General features: G+C 39.5%; 1 protein-coding gene across 2 annotated transcripts in view; it reads left to right on the top strand.

Moving 5' to 3' along the window:
• The window catches only part of TMPRSS7 (transmembrane serine protease 7), a 49,046-nt gene that overhangs the window by 2,825 nt on the left and 27,275 nt on the right, over positions 1 to 18,946 (top strand). The window contains exons 3-9 of one of the 2 annotated variants that reach the window (XM_006155140.1): positions 3,423 to 3,553; positions 6,034 to 6,101; positions 7,172 to 7,365; positions 9,107 to 9,145; positions 9,855 to 10,083; positions 11,568 to 11,698; positions 12,606 to 12,718. In XM_006155140.1, the coding sequence (XP_006155202.1) occupies positions 3,423 to 3,553; positions 6,034 to 6,101; positions 7,172 to 7,365; positions 9,107 to 9,145; positions 9,855 to 10,083; positions 11,568 to 11,698; positions 12,606 to 12,718 (905 nt within the window). Of the gene's footprint in view, positions 1 to 3,422; positions 3,554 to 6,033; positions 6,102 to 7,171; positions 7,366 to 9,106; positions 9,146 to 9,854; positions 10,084 to 11,567; positions 11,699 to 12,605; positions 12,719 to 18,946 lie in introns of those variants that run through there. The other variant, XM_006155141.1, reaches the window with a different exon arrangement.

Below are 18,946 nucleotides of genomic sequence, written 5' to 3'. Positions count from 1 at the left end.
AGGGAAATCAACCTCTGAGGAAGGGAAAGGGGCTGGAGATTGAGCTCAATTGCTAATAGCCAATGGCCTCATCATGGCTGCATACCTAGATAATGGAACCTCTATGAAAACCCTAAACAGGGTTTAGAGAGCTTCTGGGCTACTGAACATACCCACATTCTGAGAGAGTGGATGCCCAACTCTGCAAAGACAGAAATTCCTACACTCAGGATCCCCTGAACCATGCCCTGTGTACCTCTTCATCTGGCGATTTGCATTCTTTTTAATGCCTTTTATGATAGACTGGGACTAGTAAGGAAAATGTTTCCCCTATTTCTGGAGCCCTTATGGCAAATGATCAAACCTGAGAGAGATGGGAAGCCCCCAACTTGAGACAAGTTCGACAGCAGCATGTAGCTGATGGCCTGCTTGCGATTGGCATCTAAAGCGAGGACGGTCTTGTGAGACTGAGCTCTTAACCTGTGAGGTCTGACACTAACTCTGAGTAGCTAGTATGAGCATTGAATTGAACTCTTGGACACACAGTTGGTGTCTGCAGAGAAAGGGAGAATTGCTTTGTGTGGGAAGAAAAAAGATCTACACATTTGGTGTAGAAAGTATATGAGTAGAGAAACAGTTTACTTACATGTACTCTGAAGGATATCAAAATCTTTCTGGAAAGCAAGATTTAAGCACCAAACATGAATGAATATTGTCTTGAACAGTTCATGTCACTTGCATATACACATATAATTTGTTTAGCAAAATGTAGGGAATCAGCTATATGGAGATGCATCTCTTACCTTCAAAAAGATTACCGGTGCATTTTCCATTTTCAAAAAATTCTATTTTCAAAAAAGTTCAGTGCTAGTGGGAATGCATGATTGATTTTTCTATTTACGTGATTATTTTGCCCTCACAGAAGAGATACATCCAATCTGCCCAGGCATGAAGTCCAGAGAACGTTTTATTAACTGGTTCCTGAAAATACATTCGACACATTCTGGAGTGTCCACCTTGTGTTGGGCCTGTGGTAGGCATGGTGGACAGAATGGTGAATGGCATGACCTCTGTCCCTAAGGAGCTTGTAGAATAGTTGGAAGTCAATGAGCAATGAAGACACACACATAAAGCACACATAGACCCCACCAAGAGCTAATCAACTATTTCCTATCCTTTGTCTGCGGTGCCTCAACTTGTACATTTGCATTCCCCCAGCATCATTGTACACAATCTTGGAATATCCTTGTAGCTTATTGACTGTGTAAAACCAGAGAAAGAGATTTAATAGACATAACTTAGTATAAGTGAAGGAAAATTGGTATGAACAAATAACATTATTTAATAGAAAACGGGTTAGTTTTAATAAGTGGAATTTGGGTGTGAAAGATGGCCTTGGGAAATGATGTGAACAACTAGCCAAGAAGCTTATGGAGGGTCTTATATATTTGGTTAAGCTGAAGAGTTAGGTAAATGTAATCTCATTTAGTGCTATAGCAATCTGCTTTGCATTGCCATCCCCTGACTCTTGAGTGCTTACCGATAGGAGAAGTATGTGTGAATTTTGAGAAAGAAGTCATAGCTTGCATTCAATTTTTTAAAAAGAAAATATAAATAATTCTCTCAGAAAAACAAAAACAACCAATGTTTTATATAGGACACCTAGTGAGGCAAGGCCATCTGTCCAAGGTCACAAAACCTGGAAGAACCAGTCTAGGACAAGAATTGACCCAGACTAGCCTCAACTAGTCTAACAAGAGTTGAGTCCTCTTGCCCTTCATCCTATGCTCTCTCCATGCCCTCCACCCTCTCCACAGCTACACTGCACTGCTCAGGACTAACGTGACCCCAAATGTTTCATACAAGGGAAGCTGCTTCCTGTCACTCAAACAGGTTACACCATCTTTTCTGTATTTATTTATTTATTTGTAGTATTAGGAAATTAAGATAAGGCTTCTCTGTGTCACAATCTTCCTGCCTCAGCCTTCTGGAAAGGATTATAGGAGCATGCCACTATGCCACCTCCCCCACACTTTACCTCCCAGATGGTCCCAGCATGCAGAGCAAGGTGTCCTGGCAGTGTATACCACAGTAACTGAGCCTGCACCTTCTTTTTAATTCAGTGTACACTTTGGATTTTCATTCTACTCGAATTGGTGCACCCCCCATTTTGCGTAAAGATAGCTAGTCATATGCATTCAGTAGAAATTGAACTTAGAATACCCATACAACCGTTGTTGTTCACTTTCAGTTCGCCCCTCAATAAACTACACAGGCTATTCAATATTACAAAGTAGGCTTTGTGTTAGATGATTTTGCCTACCGATAGGAGAAGTATGTGTGAATTTTGAGAAAGAAGTCATAGCTTGCATTCAATTTTTTAAAAAGAAAATATAAATAATTCTCTCAGAAAAACAAAAACAACCAATGTTTTATATAGGACACCTAGTGAGGCAAGGCCATCTGTCCAAGGTCACAAAACCTGGAAGAACCAGTCTAGGACAAGAATTGACCCAGACTAGCCTCAACTAGTCTAACAAGAGTTGAGTCCTCTTGCCCTTCATCCTATGCTCTCTCCATGCCCTCCACCCTCTCCACAGCTACACTGCACTGCTCAGGACTAACGTGACCCCAAATGTTTCATACAAGGGAAGCTGCTTCCTGTCACTCAAACAGGTTACACCATCTTTTCTGTATTTATTTATTTATTTGTAGTATTAGGAAATTAAGATAAGGCTTCTCTGTGTCACAATCTTCCTGCCTCAGCCTTCTGGAAAGGATTATAGGAGCATGCCACTATGCCACCTCCCCCACACTTTACCTCCCAGATGGTCCCAGCATGCAGAGCAAGGTGTCCTGGCAGTGTATACCACAGTAACTGAGCCTGCACCTTCTTTTTAATTCAGTGTACACTTTGGATTTTCATTCTACTCGAATTGGTGCACCCCCCATTTTGCGTAAAGATAGCTAGTCATATGCATTCAGTAGAAATTGAACTTAGAATACCCATACAACCGTTGTTGTTCACTTTCAGTTCGCCCCTCAATAAACTACACAGGCTATTCAATATTACAAAGTAGGCTTTGTGTTAGATGATTTTGCCTAACTGTAGGCTAATGTAAGTGTTCTGAGCAAGTTTAAATGAGGCTAGTCTAGGTTACAATGTTAGGCGTATTAAATGCATTTTTTAACTTAGGAAATTTCAGCTTTATGGTGAGTTTATCAGGATGTAACCACATCATAAGCCAAGAAACATCTGTATTCTGTCAGATGTGGTTATTTGTTATTGGTAGAAAGACATTCTTAACTACATTCAGAACATCATAGTGTGTGGACCGTAAAGTAATAAAATCATTTCAGGAGCCTGAAACTGACAGAGATCAGACAAGGTCTTGCTGCTACACAGATGAGAGCCTCCTAATTGCCTTCTTTTTATTTTACAGGTAAGACAGAGAGCAAAGATGCTTTTTACTTCGTTGGAATGTTTCGCATTACCAACATTGAGTTTCTTCCAGAATACCGACAGAAGGAATCCAGGGAATTTCTTTCAGTGACGCGGACTGTGCAGCAAGTGGTGAGTGATGGCAGGCTAGGGTGAGCCTGGAAGAGTGGAGTGGAGGGTGGGGCAAGAAAAACATTTTTAAAAAATTTGCCAAAGGTTAATTGTGCTCATCAGAATGAGAGAGAGAGAGAGAAAGCGCCCCCAAATGGCCATACTACAATGCCTTCTCCATTTCTCCTTTCGGGATTCAGGCACTGATGCACACATGCTGGCATGGTTTTCAAGCCACTGGGCTCGGGACTCGAACCACACAGTCAGCCATGTGGGATCCAGCTGCCTAAACTACCACTACACCAGCTGGCTTTAGGTCAGGGGATTTTTAAAATGCTTTCCAATTCTGAAGTTGCATGTAACCCATGTATTTTTATTTCAAGCTCAATTCATTGGTCATATCTTCACTTTGTTTATAAGCAGATTTTCACTTTTCTTATTATAGAACAAGCATACTGTAAAATTTTGTAAAATTAAGAGAAGTGTAAAAAAGAACATTGAAATCAACATTAATATCACTGGAGATAAATGCCCTTAATATTCTGGTCCACGTGAGCATAAGGGATAGTGCAATTTTGGAATACTAGTAGATACTCAGTTTTCTATTCTGCATTTTTTTCTTTCAGTATTATATTAAATGTTTTATATAAGTAGTCTTAAAAAAACCTAAGTTTTAATAGCTTCAGTGTTAGCAAATCCCTTTTTATTGGATGTTAAGTTTCCAATTTTTGCTACTATAGATACTGTGATAATAAGACTGCCACATCAATTGTGTGTCTCTCTGATTACTTCCCAAGGTGATTTCCTAAAAGGATAATTACTTGGTTAAGTAGAAAAATGTCTATTCATGGATCTTGGCACATAGCATCAACTAGAAAGTTTCTGTCAATTTCCACAGTCATGAAGGGGGTTGCGACAGACAGTGTGTAATGTAGAGTGAGGAAGGTCTGTGAGAGAGACAGCAGGGGGTTCAAGGAGAGAGTGGTTAGAGTGGCTCTGATTTACTGAATGTCTTCTGTATGCTGGGTATTTACTAAACGTGCGTGTGTGTGTGTGTGTGTGTTTGTGTGTGTGTGTGTGTGTGTATCCCAATTACTCCTCAAATTATCCCAAGGAGGTAGGCATTTTGATCACTACTTTATGGATTAAAAAAAAGGAAAAAAAATGGAAGCTTAAGTATACTTATTAAACTTATTCTATGTATGTTAGTGAATTTAACTCCACAGGTTTTCTTTTCTTTTTTTTTTTCCACTGTACTATTGTTAAATAAAAACTCTAGGAAATTATTGTTTCATGCTAAGCTTCTCCTTTACGATCCAACAGGCTACACCATGAGTCAGTCATGCTAGAATTCATATCATCAAAACGAAGCTCTAAGGAAGCTGGTAGATTCCCCCAAAAAACCAGTTCTTAAAAACAGGAGATCACAGGGAACCTAAGTCAGTGCCATAAGGAAATAAAACGTTTGCACACCTTGCGGTTCTCTTAGGGATGTGAACCTAAAAGCTACCTTCTCTCATCGAACTTTTAAAAAATGCATATCCTTGTTGCCCTAATTCATTCCTCCTTTACCATCCAGACTCACAGTCTCCATACTTAGCTTAACCCTAAGCCAAGGGTCTCCATGATCATGAAGCTATCCTGCTTTCCTTATAGAATTTAGCCGGTCTCTGCTGCACGAGACTCCCTGTTCCTCCTCCCCTCCCAGGCATGGCCTTTGCCTTTAAAATCATCAGGACACTTGCATTTTGCGATGTCCAGGCAATCATCCTAACCCTGCCCCAAATAAAATCATTTGCTTTGCCTAGTCTTCTTTTTTAAATTGACACTGTATAATTTCTAAGTTTTACAATTTTGCTTTATTTTTATATATTTTTATCCTGGGCAATTGAGTGTTTTTGCAATTATGTAGGAAGGAGAATACAGGGGAAAAGTTGAGAGAAGAATGTGTGTTTGGTTTTAAAAATGCTAACTGAAAGCAAAGAAGGTAAATTAATTGATAGAGCTCTCCTTTGAGAGCCAATGAAGGAGCTTTCATAAGGTCTGGGCCCTGCTTCGCTGGAGTTCCCAAGGCGATGGGGGACCTGGCCGTGGGCACCACTTGCCCCCTAGTGGTTAATATAGGAAATGTTGGCCGGCTCTGAGGTTGAGTCAAATACCATGAAATGTGCTTAAATGGGGTGAACTTGTTAATGGTGGAGAAAATTAATCATTGTAGGGTGTATAATATGGAGGTAAGCATTTTTAAAGTGAGCGATAAATGTGGTTACTAAGGAGAATGTCATAGCTGGCATCACTAAAACAAGTAGCCAAAATTGTTGCGGAAAGTTAAGAGCGTATTTGAATTCAAGAAATAATATCTGGGTTTGGAGTTAAGGGGCTTTGGTTTGAGGCTTGCCTTTCTTCCTGCTGGCTGCCAGAGCTTGGCCTTACAACGTGCCAAGTACTGTGGAAGAAAAACAAATGCACAAGACCTTTAAGGCACCACAATTCTTTTGCAGGTAAACCTGGTTTATACAACATCTGCCTTCTCCAAATTTTATAAGCAGTCTGTGGTTGCGGATGTCAGGTAATACATGTCCCTTGTCCCACTAAAGTTCTGGAGGGGCCGAGACTCTCATTCTTAAGTAACTTCTTGGGGGTGATTGCGGGTTAGGGCCCTGGGAGCAAAACCAGCGGCCTACCTCTGTCCTGTGGTCATGCTCAGATTTTCGCTCTTTGTGTGCTGCCCTTTCCCCATAACTGAAATCCTGGAACTTTAGATCAGTGTCCCTGAGTAAAATGGCCATAAACAGTGAGTGGAAGGTAGAGACAAAAAAAAAAAAAGTACAGACAACTATTTCCCAAAGTATGGTCAGTGAAAAACTGGCCACTAGAGGTCACCTGAGGAAAAAAAGGATTTCATGGTCAAATAATTTTTAGGAAAACTTGTGCTGCATGCTATATTCTGTCCGCCTCTACCTCCCACGTTTCTGCAGAGATTCACAATCCACTTTAGTATATTAAAGACACTGAGAAATCTTGGAGTGAAGCAACATATATACTTTCCTTAGCCTTCCATTTCCTCAGTTATTTTATACAGAAAGCCACATTGTACGTTTCTTTCATAAAACATGGCAATATTTGTGCAGTGAGAAGCTTAAGCTCTGGGATCAGACTGAAAACCAGATTGGTCTTGATTTCTGGATCTGTTACTATGTGGGGACTTGGAGTATATTTGGCCTCAGTTTCCTCATTTGTAAAACTGCAATAATAGTAGGACTTTCTTCATAAAGGAGATGAAACAGATTTAGCACAGGCCCTGGACATGGAAAAGTTTTGAACATTATGATGTACTCTGAATGACAGTGAATACTAATAAATATCCATAGAAATAGCATGTTTTCCATGAGATGCGGTAATAAAGTAAAGGTACTAGATTTGAACCCAGCACAATAATCAGAATACACCTATCATTGTGTTTCCCCTTTCCAATTTCCACAACAGTAGTTGATGACTGCCTCGAGAAAGGAGTTAGGTTCAGCTGAGTGACGAGCTCAGTGTCTTATCTGGAATCTGTCCAGTGAGTCGCTGCCTCCCTATGAAAGTCTATGTCCTAAGAAATATCCTGAACATCTCTTTTTTTTTTTTTCACTATAGCAGCAACAACAAAGGTGGCCTCCTTGTCCACTTTTGGATTGTATTTGTCATGCCACATGCCAAGGGCCACATCTTCTGTGAGGACTGTGTGGCGGCCATCTTGAAGGACTCCATCCAGACAAGCATTGTAAACCGAACCTCTGTGGGGAGCTTGCAGGGTCTGGCTGTGGACATGGACTCTGTAGTACTAAATGGTGATTACTGGGTAATTCTCCTTTAAGAATTGCTTCCTACGGCACTCCTAACATGTAGCCTGATTATAGTCAACATTGTAATGAAGTATTTTCTTCCCCAGTCTCAGTGGCATAGGAGTAGCTGACGATATTGATCTATATTGATAAAGGAAAATGCAAAATGTTGTATACAAATGCCCCAGTATCCAAAGCAGACTGCCAGAAAGTGTTATTAATGTCTGCTTCTTAGAATTAAGCAGGATTCTGTAGCTATTAATAATTAGAACAAACAAACCAAAAAACCCAACAGAGTTGAGTATTCCAGGGGTCTTCAAAAGTTCATTAAAATGCATATTATGAGAAGAACTATACATGGCTTTCAAAATTTTTTACACCAAAACAAACTCATTATTTTTTTTACATTTTTTAAGATTTTATTTTTTTGACAGAAAAGAGAGAGAGAGAAATCATTCCCAAGAAGAATGGTCAAGATGGTCAAACTGCAATCCTTTCTCTTCCATTCTCCTCTCAGGACTTTGGGCATGCATGCATGCACACAAGTTCAGTGTGATTTTCCAGCCACAACATCCAGGTTTTGAATTGCATAGTCTACCATGTGGAGTCCAGCCAATTTGTCCTCCATGCCATCTACTGGTTCAATAAACTCATACTTTAATTCAATTTTTTATAATCTTTTTAAAATCCCCTCATAGAGTGATTGAACAATAAAATTGGAGACAGAACATATTAATATATGAAGCTGAATGTATTAAAGTGCACTATACTCTACATCTATTCATCTCATGTATCTGCAAACCAAGTCCCAGAGAAACACATTCTGAAGAAGGGAGAATTTTGCTTAGATTTATCTTGTCTTTTCCCTTGTCCTTACAATTGGTCTGTACTCCAAAATGACTAGCTCCCCAGACCCATCAAAATGTAATTTCATCATTTGTCTTGACACTGAAATTGTTTATTTATTTACTTTTTAATTGCCAGAGGTTATGTGCAGTCACCAGAGAAAGACAAGGGAGGGAAAAGTCATACCACAGTGGGCCATGGTCATGCTACCATCCTTTCTCTTCCATTTCTCCATCCTGTCAAGATTTTGGGTACACATGACATGCACCTGGCATGTTTTTCAAGCCATAGAGGCTAGGATTGAAGCTACGGTCAGCCATGTGGAACCCGGCTCTCCTAACCAAGTGGCTATAGGGCAGGCCTGATAGTGAGATGATTTAATTATTGTGTAACATAAAATGTGTGCCATTTTCCCTTTTGATTTAAATTATACATATGTGTGTGTGTGGGGGGGTGTATATTGCATGTACATTGTATTTGTTTAGTGAATAAAATATTAATGAATATTTGTTTAATAAATGAAATATCTCTGGGGAAAATTCCTACTACATTTACTATTTCAGATATAGGACTAATTGTATTTGTTTGGTTGCTTTTTATACATATAACATATTTAAACTTGTAACTGTGGATGATTTCAAGGATGCAAAAGGGAAAATAGTATAACGAACTCTCATATATAGTTTACACATCTTCAACAATATCAACTCGCAGTGGTCTTATTTGATCTCTAAATACCTAAACAACCTCCTCCACACTCACTGGATTTTTTTTTAAGGCAAACACAAGGTTTTTGGACTGCTTTTCCAGAAGGACTGAAAATAGTTTTTACTAAACAAAATTCTAACAAAATGAAATGCAAGAATTAACATCTTTTTTTCTGTGTGTTTTTTAAATGCAGCTGGACTTCGGTCAGATTACTCTTCAACCATAGGAGCTGGTAATTTCTTTCATGTGTTTCCCTCTTACATCCTCTGAAATAGCATCCTTCGGGGCTATAACTTTCCTTTTCTAATGATAGAATTTGTTAGTGCTCTTTTTGTTGCGAGTGAGAGGAATAATTCAAACTGGCTTAGACACAGAAGAAACTTGCCTGGCTCGTGTGACTGGGATATATATGGAGCCTGCTGGCTTCAGTCATGGTTGGTTCCAGATCCCAAAATAAAATATCATCAGGCCTGCATTTTTGCCTTCTTAGTGAAGCTTCATTATCATGTGTCTTCTGTTGTGGTTGTAAAAGTAGCCACCAGCAGAGCCAAGCTCATAACTGATGATTTTATTAAACACAATGGAACAATTTCCCCTTCATGTTTCTGGTCAGTTCTCGCAGAAGTCCTGGGACTGAATCTCCTCATCCGGGTTGGCTTACATGCTTGTTCTTAAACCAACTTCTTTGACTCCGATTGGCCAGTTTGGGTCATGTGCCCACCTCTGGAACAATGAGTGCATTTAACCTCAACCACATTATATAGTTGAAGAGGAGAGAGTTTTTCAAAGCGAAATCTAGGTGCTATTACCAGAAGAGAAGGGAGTGAATGGGAAAGACAGCAGCACATTGTCTCTTTGGCTCTTCATTCTATTTTAAAGATTTTTAGAAAAGTTATTTCAAAAAACCAAAGAAAGAAAAAAGTAAAGTCCTATCTTCACAGACCAAGGCTGCTCTCAGTACTTCTATGCAGACCATCTGTCTCTCCGCTACCCTTTGGAGATCTCTGCAACCTCAGGAAGGCTGGTGTGCCATTTGAAGCTGGTAGCCATAGTGGGCTATCTGATTCGTCTCTCAATTGAGTCCGTCCAAATTGAAGCTGACAACTGTGTCACCGACTCCCTGACCATTTATGACTCCCTCTTGCCGATCCGGAGCACCATCTTGTACAGGTATTAAGCAGGCATTCTCAGTGGTGGTGGTCTTAGTCCACTATTGTGCTGTTAATAGACATATAGGAGCTTGAGTGAATTTAAGAGAATACAGGTTCATTGGCAAAATGTTACCATAATTCTGGTGACTGGAAAGCCCAAAGGCATGGCCCTGCAGCATGGCTGATAGAATTATCGACAATGGCAGGCACGTGCAGAGAGAGAGCAAGTTGCAGACAACTCTCTCTTTGACAGCAACCTGCTTTTGTGATACCTAACTCCTTATCATGAGATCTAGAACTCACTAGCTCTTGAGAGGTATCATCGATTAATCGACAAGAGTGTGGTCTCCATGGTGCAATCACCATGAAACTATTACCACTCACCAGGCCTCACCACCTCCCAACACTAACTTTCAAGCATAAAAACTTTGAAGGCAATCTCTTGTGCAAACTTTAATGGCAGGTGACAATGTTTTTCACCATGTCTCTATCCTGTATCGTGGTTCCCCTTACACATCTTAAAAACCATTTTTGCATGGGGCCGGCAGGTGGTGTGGTGATTAAGGGGGCTGGACTCCCACATGGCCACCTGGTTCAAGTTCTGGACCTGGAAGCTTACTTCCTCATTTTCACTTTCTCTGTCTCTCCCTGGATAAATAAAAAATAATAATAATAAAGTTAAATAAGATAATTATTTAAAAACAAACAAACGAACAAAAACAAAACAAAACAAAAACAACCTCCCATTTTTCTGTACACTCCTGGGTCAAAGCCTGACTCAGGCCCTGTTTAGTACCTTGCATACCTTAGTACCCTTGCCCGTGCCCATAAGACTTAATGTTTGCTTTTCACTTGCATCAAACATGACTCAAAATTCAAGAACTTTCGGTAACCAGCAGTTAGCGTAATGGCTATGTCGCTGGACTCCCATGTAGTCGACCACGGTTCGCGTTCTGGACCTGGTGGCTTAAAACTCACGCTGGGCGCGTGTACGTGCGTGCCCAAGATCCCGAGAGGAGAATAGAGGAGAAGGGATTGCGGCGTGACCATCCCCCCTAGGGGATGATTTCTTGCTTTCGGTCTCTATGTCTCTCTCTGTCTGTCTGGCAAGTGCACGCGCCCTATAGTGAAAACCTCTCCACAAAAAAAAAAAAAAAAATCAAGAACTTTCATCAATGTATCTGAAGCATAACATTGATTAACTTTAATTTCTTTATTTTGTAAAGTGTATTTCTTTCTTTTACGATTGAGAGGCAGAGAAGCAGTGCCTCCAGCAGGACCTTGGTACTGCAATCCGTTCCCGGCTTAGGCCAGCCCTGGACCACGGGCCCGTGTTTGCTGGGTGTGCTCAGGGAGGGCTCTGGATGTGAACCTGAAACCTTCCCAGAGTCAGCCTTGATTCACAAGAGTTAGATAGATGGCTCTGGGAATTAGTGTTGGATGGTGGCCTATGCTTCACATAGCCTATTAGTCATGTGCTTTTGTTCTATTATTTGTTTTCAGAGTTTGTGAACCCACAAGAACATTCATGTCATTTGTTTCTACAAATAATCTTATGTTGGTGACATTTAAATCTCCTCATATACGGCGGTTGTCAGGAATCCGGGCATATTTCGAGGTCATTCCAGAGCAAAGTAAGTCTTTCTCATTAAAGCATCACTTTTAGAAGTACTTGTGATGACATCAAGTCTTGATGATACTCTTTCCTGAGGCTGTGTCATAATCTGAGATGTTAGTCAGGGACCCTGACTCAGGGTCCAATCAGGAGAGACAAAAGTCATGTTAATTACTTTAACAGAATAAACTTAATTTTAAAAGAAAGCAGTGTACTTAGTATAAAGATGTTAATTAGGAAACTCAAAAGACAAAAAAGAACTGTACGGGCTCACGAGTTCACATGTGTAGGGAGAAACTCTCACTGCTAGGACTGTGGATTAGAGCTGGGGCGGGTCTGTGGCATGGAACTCAGGCCTCTGAGGAGGGATTGCTGTTCAACTGCTGCTTTGTCTCTGAGTTCGTGTGTGTGTGTGTGTATAAAATTTAAGTTTATTTACTTATTCTATGAAAGATATATAGAGAGAGATAGAGAGAGAGAGACCAAAAGACAATACTCTGGACAGGGTATCGATACAAGATCCATCCCTAGCTTTAGCCAGCCTGGATCTCGGGCCTGTGCACACCCATGTGGTCAGGGAGGTCTCTGGATGCAAAATGGCAACCTTCTCATGTGGGTCTGCCTTGCAGAATATGTGTTTTACCGTGAGCTGCTTTCTAACTCTTTGAGCTATATTTTTAAAGATTCCTCCAGATCTATAGTCAAAGTACGGAATTCGAGAACAACTATAGAACTTAAGAGCAAATATCTTTGCTTTACATCTGTAGGATGCTATTTTTTTCTTTTAAAAAATATAGAATTAAAAAATATATGAGCTTGTTCATCAAGAAAGTATGCAAAATTCAAAACTAAAGAAACGCATGCAGTATATTTGCTCCATAATATCACATTTGTGAATCATTGTTGTTACTGGGTATCTTTTACAGAGTGTGAAAACACAGTGTTGGTCAAAGAAATCACTGGCTTCGAAGGGAAAATTTCAAGTCCATATTACCCAAGCTACTATCCTCCAAAATGCAAGTGTACTTGGAAATTTCAGGTAGTCCAGTTTTATTGGTATCTCAAAAAAAAATCCTATTTTTAGTACCATTCTATTTTTGAATTTCATTACCTTTATCTTTTAAATTATAAAATAGTACTATTTAATTTTATAAAATTTAAACCTTATTAAAATATATTACCTAGAATATGAAATTTTTCTGTAATTTCAACCCTCTTCCCATAAAGTAACTGTTCTTAACTGATGAGGCTTATTTCTCAAATTTGTTTTGTTTGTGTTTAAAAAGTGCAAAGGCATTGTGCCAGGATCAAACAATTATTTTATTATGATAGAGCTCATTTATCTATTCTTAACTCTTCATAATAATAATAAGAGTAATAATAATAATAATAAAGAAATAATAATAAATTAAACAGACAAGTAAATAAACCAGAAGGGAAATTAATGTGACATTTGTATAAAGGAACTTCAAAAAGTTTCTAGAAATGGCATTAAAAGATTAAAATATAAACCTTTATTTCCCAAAATACACTTTATCAAGTTCAAGTCTTTTTGTGAGACTTAATACCAGCCACTGAGTTCATCTTTAAAGAACTGAGGGTCCTGGGAATTTAACCTTGTCAATGCAGTCTTTTTGTTTTTAATTCTTTTTACATTTTTTGTTTAATTTTATTTAGTCATTCATTATTTTAATTTGACCAGAGAGAGAGAGACACACACTCACAACGAGAGAGAGAGAGAGAGAGAAAGAGAGAGAGAGAGAAAGTGAGAAAGCAATCTTCCAAGTTTATGACTCACGCCACGGTTGGCCTTGTGGGAGTGTCCAGAGCCTTAACCACCATGCTGGTCACTGTCAATGCAGTCTTTTTTACATCATTATTTGAAAAAAAAAATGGGTGCCCTTTAAAGTTATTAATATTTTTTAGATTAGGAAACAAAAAGAAGTCAGAAGGCATCAAAGCAGAACTCTCAGGTGGATGCCTAATGATTTCCCATTGATGCGCTTACAAAATGTCCTTGTTTGATGAGAAGAACAAGCAGGAGCACGATTGTGGGTAGGACTCTCAAGTGAAGCTTTCCTGGTATTCTGCTAAAGTTTCAGCTGATTTTCTCAAAAGACTCTTATCATAAATAAGCAGCTGTTATTGTTCTGCGGTCCTGCACAAAGTCAGCAACAACATGTCTTGAGCATTCATAAAAAATTGTTGCCAGGACCTTTGTTCTTGACTGGTCTACTTTTGCTTCCACTGAACCACTGCCACCTCTAGATGGATGCTGCTTTGTGCTTTGTCTTCAGGATTGTACTGATAAAGCCATGTTTCATCTTCAGTTTTAATTCTTCTAAGACATGCTTCAGGATCTTGTTCCCATTTGTTTAAACATCCCTTGGAAACTGCTCTTGTCTGCAACTGATCTGGGAGCAACAGTTTTGTCATCCATCAAGCAGGAAGTTTGCTCCACTTGAATTTATTAATCAGAATTGTTTCAGTTGAATGAACTGAAATGTGTATGGTGTTGGTTATTGTTTCTATTGTTAATCATCAGTCCTCTTTAATTAGGGCTCAAATAAGTTTCAGTTTTTTCCTCGTAAACTGATGTAGATAGTTTGTCACCATGGATTTTATCTTCAACACAGTCTCATCCTTTCTTAAAATAAGTTATTTGTAAACTGCCAATTTTTGGAAGGCATTGTCCCTGTAAACGTGCATAAAACATCAGTGATTTCACTGTTCTTTCTCACAATCTTCAACGAAAATTCGGTGCTTGTTCTTGCTTCTATTTTAGCAGAATTCATGAAGAGCTTCTGACAGAGGCTCTTCTCAAGCTGATATCTTATCTTTCTTAGTGCCTCAAACTATAATAGATCTTGTTCAGACACATTATAACAAGTTAACCCAAGTTTATCTTGGTACAAAACAATTTTGAAACTCATGCATGCATAGTTTTGTCAGAGTATATACTTTTCATGAGCCTCACTGCTGAGGGGATATTTGCAGACAGACCTGAGGGGTGAGGGAACTAACCTGTAGATACTCACGATAAGAGTGTTGCAGCAAAGGGACAAAGTAAGGGCAACAACCTTGAGGCAGGATGGTGCTTGATGAATATACAATTATTTACTCCACTCAAATCTGCACCTAATGTCAATGTCCTGGAACTATTATCACAAAAACGAAAACAAACAAACAAAGTTTAAAAAATAATTAAAAGATAAAGATTGAAGACTGTTGCTCACTACCAGATTCTCAAGGTTTCAAGGCAGCAGAAATGTAAGGCTCAGATGACCAGCAAGTCTGAGGGTTGGGGAGAAGGAGAGAGAAAGGGAGGATGACAGGAAGGTTGGGGAAGAAACAGGGAAAGACACCAAATCTCTGTCTCTTCAACCTCTCCAAAAGATTTATGTTCTCAGTAGATAGCTGGAACAAGAAAAATGCCATTCTCAAAAGCTTTATCAAATGTTTGAAATTTCTTTATGATAAATATTGATTACATGATAACCCAGAGACCTAAAATAAAAAATTCTGAAATGTCACTATGATCTTTAAATGTTTTTAAATTTAATTTTATTATTTATTATTATTATTATCATTTTAAAATTTTGCTATAGGGCACATATGCTCACCAAAGAGAGTTGGAGAGAAAGAGAGGGAAAGTGAGAAAGCAAGCCACAGGTCCAGAACTTGAACCATGGTCAACCCTATGGGAGTCTAGAGCCTTAAGCACCACACCACCTGCTGGCCCATCGCTATGACTTTTTAATAAGAGTGTTAAGAATATCTGGTCATTTTCTGGTTGGCTAAGAATTGAGGGTTAGAAATGCTCAAGAAAAAGAAGTCTTTTTAAGAACATTATGATTGAGGGTGTGAGGAACAGGACAGAAGAGACAAGAAATGCACACTCAGGGCAAAGTTGGTGGCTAACACCATTACCCAGAGCCAAATGGTGTGAAGGTTAAATAAAATTTTCAGGGTGGAGGTTAAATAAAGTTGTTCCTTTCTCAAAAGGCTTTGAACTTCCACTTAAAGCAATGTGAGAGCATGCTTCTGAGGCTGAAATCAGTGTAAAGACTACCAGGCCAGCCTGTGGTACGTGGTTAAAAGGATGGGCTCCCCCATGACTGACTGCGGTTTCAGTTCTGGACCCAGTGGTTTGAGAAAGGCTCTGGATGTGTGTGCATGCCCAAAATCCTAAATGGAGGAGAAATGGAGGGAAATGACTTGTGGCATGACCAGTCCCCATGGGAGGTACTTTATCTCTCTCTCTCTCTGTCTCTCTGGTAAGTGCACTCACACACTGGAAAATTAAAAGGTATATATATTAATTATTTTTCACCTATGAAATAGCTTTCAATTTTTTGAAAGCAGCTAAGAGGCAAATTACTTGTCATGATAATTTTTTTGTTGTTGTTCTCAGTATTTCTCTGTGTCTGATTCCATTTCCAAATTTACTGAAGGGCAGTCACCTCCCTTTACAAACTCACTTCCCGTTGAGGTTTTGCTTTTCATTTTTCTGCAGGGCATGCACACTCACCCGACAGAGATGGAAGGGAGCGGTGAGGGGAGAGTGAGAAAAATCACTCCCTATGGAGGGTGATCATGCTGTAATCCTTTCTCTTCCGTTCTCCTCTTGGGATTTTGGGCATACATGCATATGTATCAGGTATATTTTTTAAGATTCAGGTCTGGGACTTGAACTGCAATTATGGTCATATGGAATCTAGCCACCTTATTTTTTTTTTTCGTATTTTTTTTTGAGATATTTTTGCTATAGGGTATGCACGCTCACTAGAGAGAAGAGAGACAGAAAGCAAAAAATCACCCCCCACCCCCACCCCAGGGAAGATAGCCATGCCACAACCTTTTTCCTCCGTTCTGCTCTTGGGATTTTGGGCTTGCACACATATGCATCTGATGTGAGTTTTAAGCCACTAGGTCCGGGACTTGAACTGTGGTCAACTATGTGGGAGTCCAGTATGCTATCTGCTAATCCCAAGTTTTAATGTCTTATTAATGTGAGAAGGATCAGCTCTTGCTCCAATTTAAAATCCATTTGATCCCCCCCCCCCATATCTCCTATCCACTTAACAAATACTTATTATTTTATTTTATTTTTTTTGAGAGATTTTCACTGTAGGGCGCGTGCGCTTGCCAGACAGACAGAGAGAGACATAGAGACAGAAAGCGAGAAATCACCCCCCAGGGGGGATGGTCACGCCGCAATCCCTTCTCCTCCATTCTCCTCTCGGGATCTTGGGCACGCACGCACACGCGCCCGACGTGAGTTTTAAGCCACCGGGTCCGGGACACGAACCGCGGTCGACTACGTGGGAGTCCAGCGACATAGCCATTACGCTAACTGCTGGTTCCCACAAATACTTATTATTGAATGTGTTACAGTCAGGTACCATATGGAGACACCTAGTAAGTAACAAGATAAATCATTCCTTATTCTCACAGAGTTTACAGACTACAGAGAAAGATGGAAAAAAATATGTACAACCAAAAAAGACTATGGTGTTTATAATATGTTATCTAAATTCGTTTAGCACTTCAGTGTTTTTAGCATATGCAGTTTTATTTGCTCTTCAAAACATACGTCTGATGTAAAAGAGATATGATTTCCACATTTTACAAACCATAGAAATGGAGGCAAATCATTTGCCAAAGATAACTCAAAAAGAAAGTTAGCCAAGTAGAATTAGAAGGAATTATACCCCCTCCATAAATTAATTCAGTCCTTTCATCCCTTCTCGGTACCTAAAGATGTCTGACTTCACTTTTTCATAACATCGCTTAGCTGAATAGTCATTCCCTCTCCCTTCCTTCTTGTAATCTAACACGTTTTGTTATAGAATTGTAAAAGAAAACAATGGGCATTGATTTCAATTGTTTTCTCACAGATGTCATCAGCCCAGCATCGTCTAATTTAGGTCCATCAGACATAAGCAGGAATTACTCTGGGCATCATATTGACTTAGAAAAGGAATAGGATTTTCTAGAATGGAGAATTTTATTTCCCTGCTTCTGTAAAAAAAATACATAAGCATCAGAATTTTTTTTTTCTCTGCCACAGAAATGTCTGGTGCTCATCTGAGGTGAATTCTTGAGTTCTGTGTACATAACCAGTGATGAGTCAATGTTGGCCAAGAGATAAAGAATGTTCTGTACTCTCACCTCATCACTGACTACAGAAATACTAGATATGTAGGTTTAGATCAGGAAAATGCTTCTCTTTGCGTGGTTAAAGTTCCCAACACAAAGACCGAGGATAGGGAATGGAAACTGAGAACACAAAACATGGAAGAAAATGGCGACCTTATTTTTGTATTCCTTTGTTGAAATAGCCTGCAATGCATTGTGGGTATACATCACCACTCCTTTGTCCAGTGGGTTAACACCAGCAATGCATTTTGGCTGGCCTATGTACAAATGTAGGATTGTGTGTGATTCTGTGTCTGTGCACTCAGGGTACAAGGGGATTCATCTCCTTTCATTAAGGAAAAATTGTCTATTGAGGGGTGCTACACATGAATTTATTTTATTTTATTTCATTTTATTTTGAAGTACTGGAACATAGTGAAAATGCCTAAGCATGCTTCTTGGTAGAGAATTGAATTGAATAATATTCTTTCATTATTCAATTTGCTCTGGTTGCCTAGGATATGTACTATCTCTCAGTTTCTTTCTTCTTTCCTTTTTTATATAAAGAAGTAACCAGATAATAAGACTTGTAAAAACACTGGTATGTCCTCTCGTGAGCCTTGAGTTTTGCTATACATGAGACAGTCCTGTTCCTCCTGAGTTCCCCATGTTTGTTTTCTAGCAGCAAGATACACTGGGACTGGGACCAGCAGTTAGCGTAATGGCTATGTCGCTGTGCCGGGGACCAGCCTCGGCGGGGGTGGGTTTGCTCAACGGAGGCGACGCTGGAGGGAAAGAAAGACAAAGGCCTCGTGCTTTTTCATGCACGTCCTAAGCCGGACACTCCTCTAAGATCGCTCTCTGAGGAGTGACAACTGCTAGGAATCACCGTGCCTTTTTATTGAAAATGGGATACATGCAGTAAATGGGAGAGGGGCTACGTGTACTAATGATCAATTCATAATGTTTTAACAATAGAAACCATTCAGGGTTTGATTAAGGGCAGGTCTATTAATCATCGATACAGTTCAACAATTGTTTGATTGATGAAAGCAGGTTCCTGGTAACTTCAAGCAGTGCAGTTTCAGGAAACAGTTCCAGCAAGCAGAGTTAACTATCAACCGAT

Source organism: Tupaia chinensis, unplaced genomic scaffold, assembly GCF_000334495.1.
Source record: "Tupaia chinensis unplaced genomic scaffold, TupChi_1.0 Scaffold000437_1, whole genome shotgun sequence".
Taxonomy (NCBI): Eukaryota; Metazoa; Chordata; class Mammalia; order Scandentia; family Tupaiidae; genus Tupaia; species Tupaia belangeri.
The sequence above is the reverse complement of the archived record's forward strand: the minus strand, read 5'-3'. Positions and strand labels throughout refer to the sequence as shown.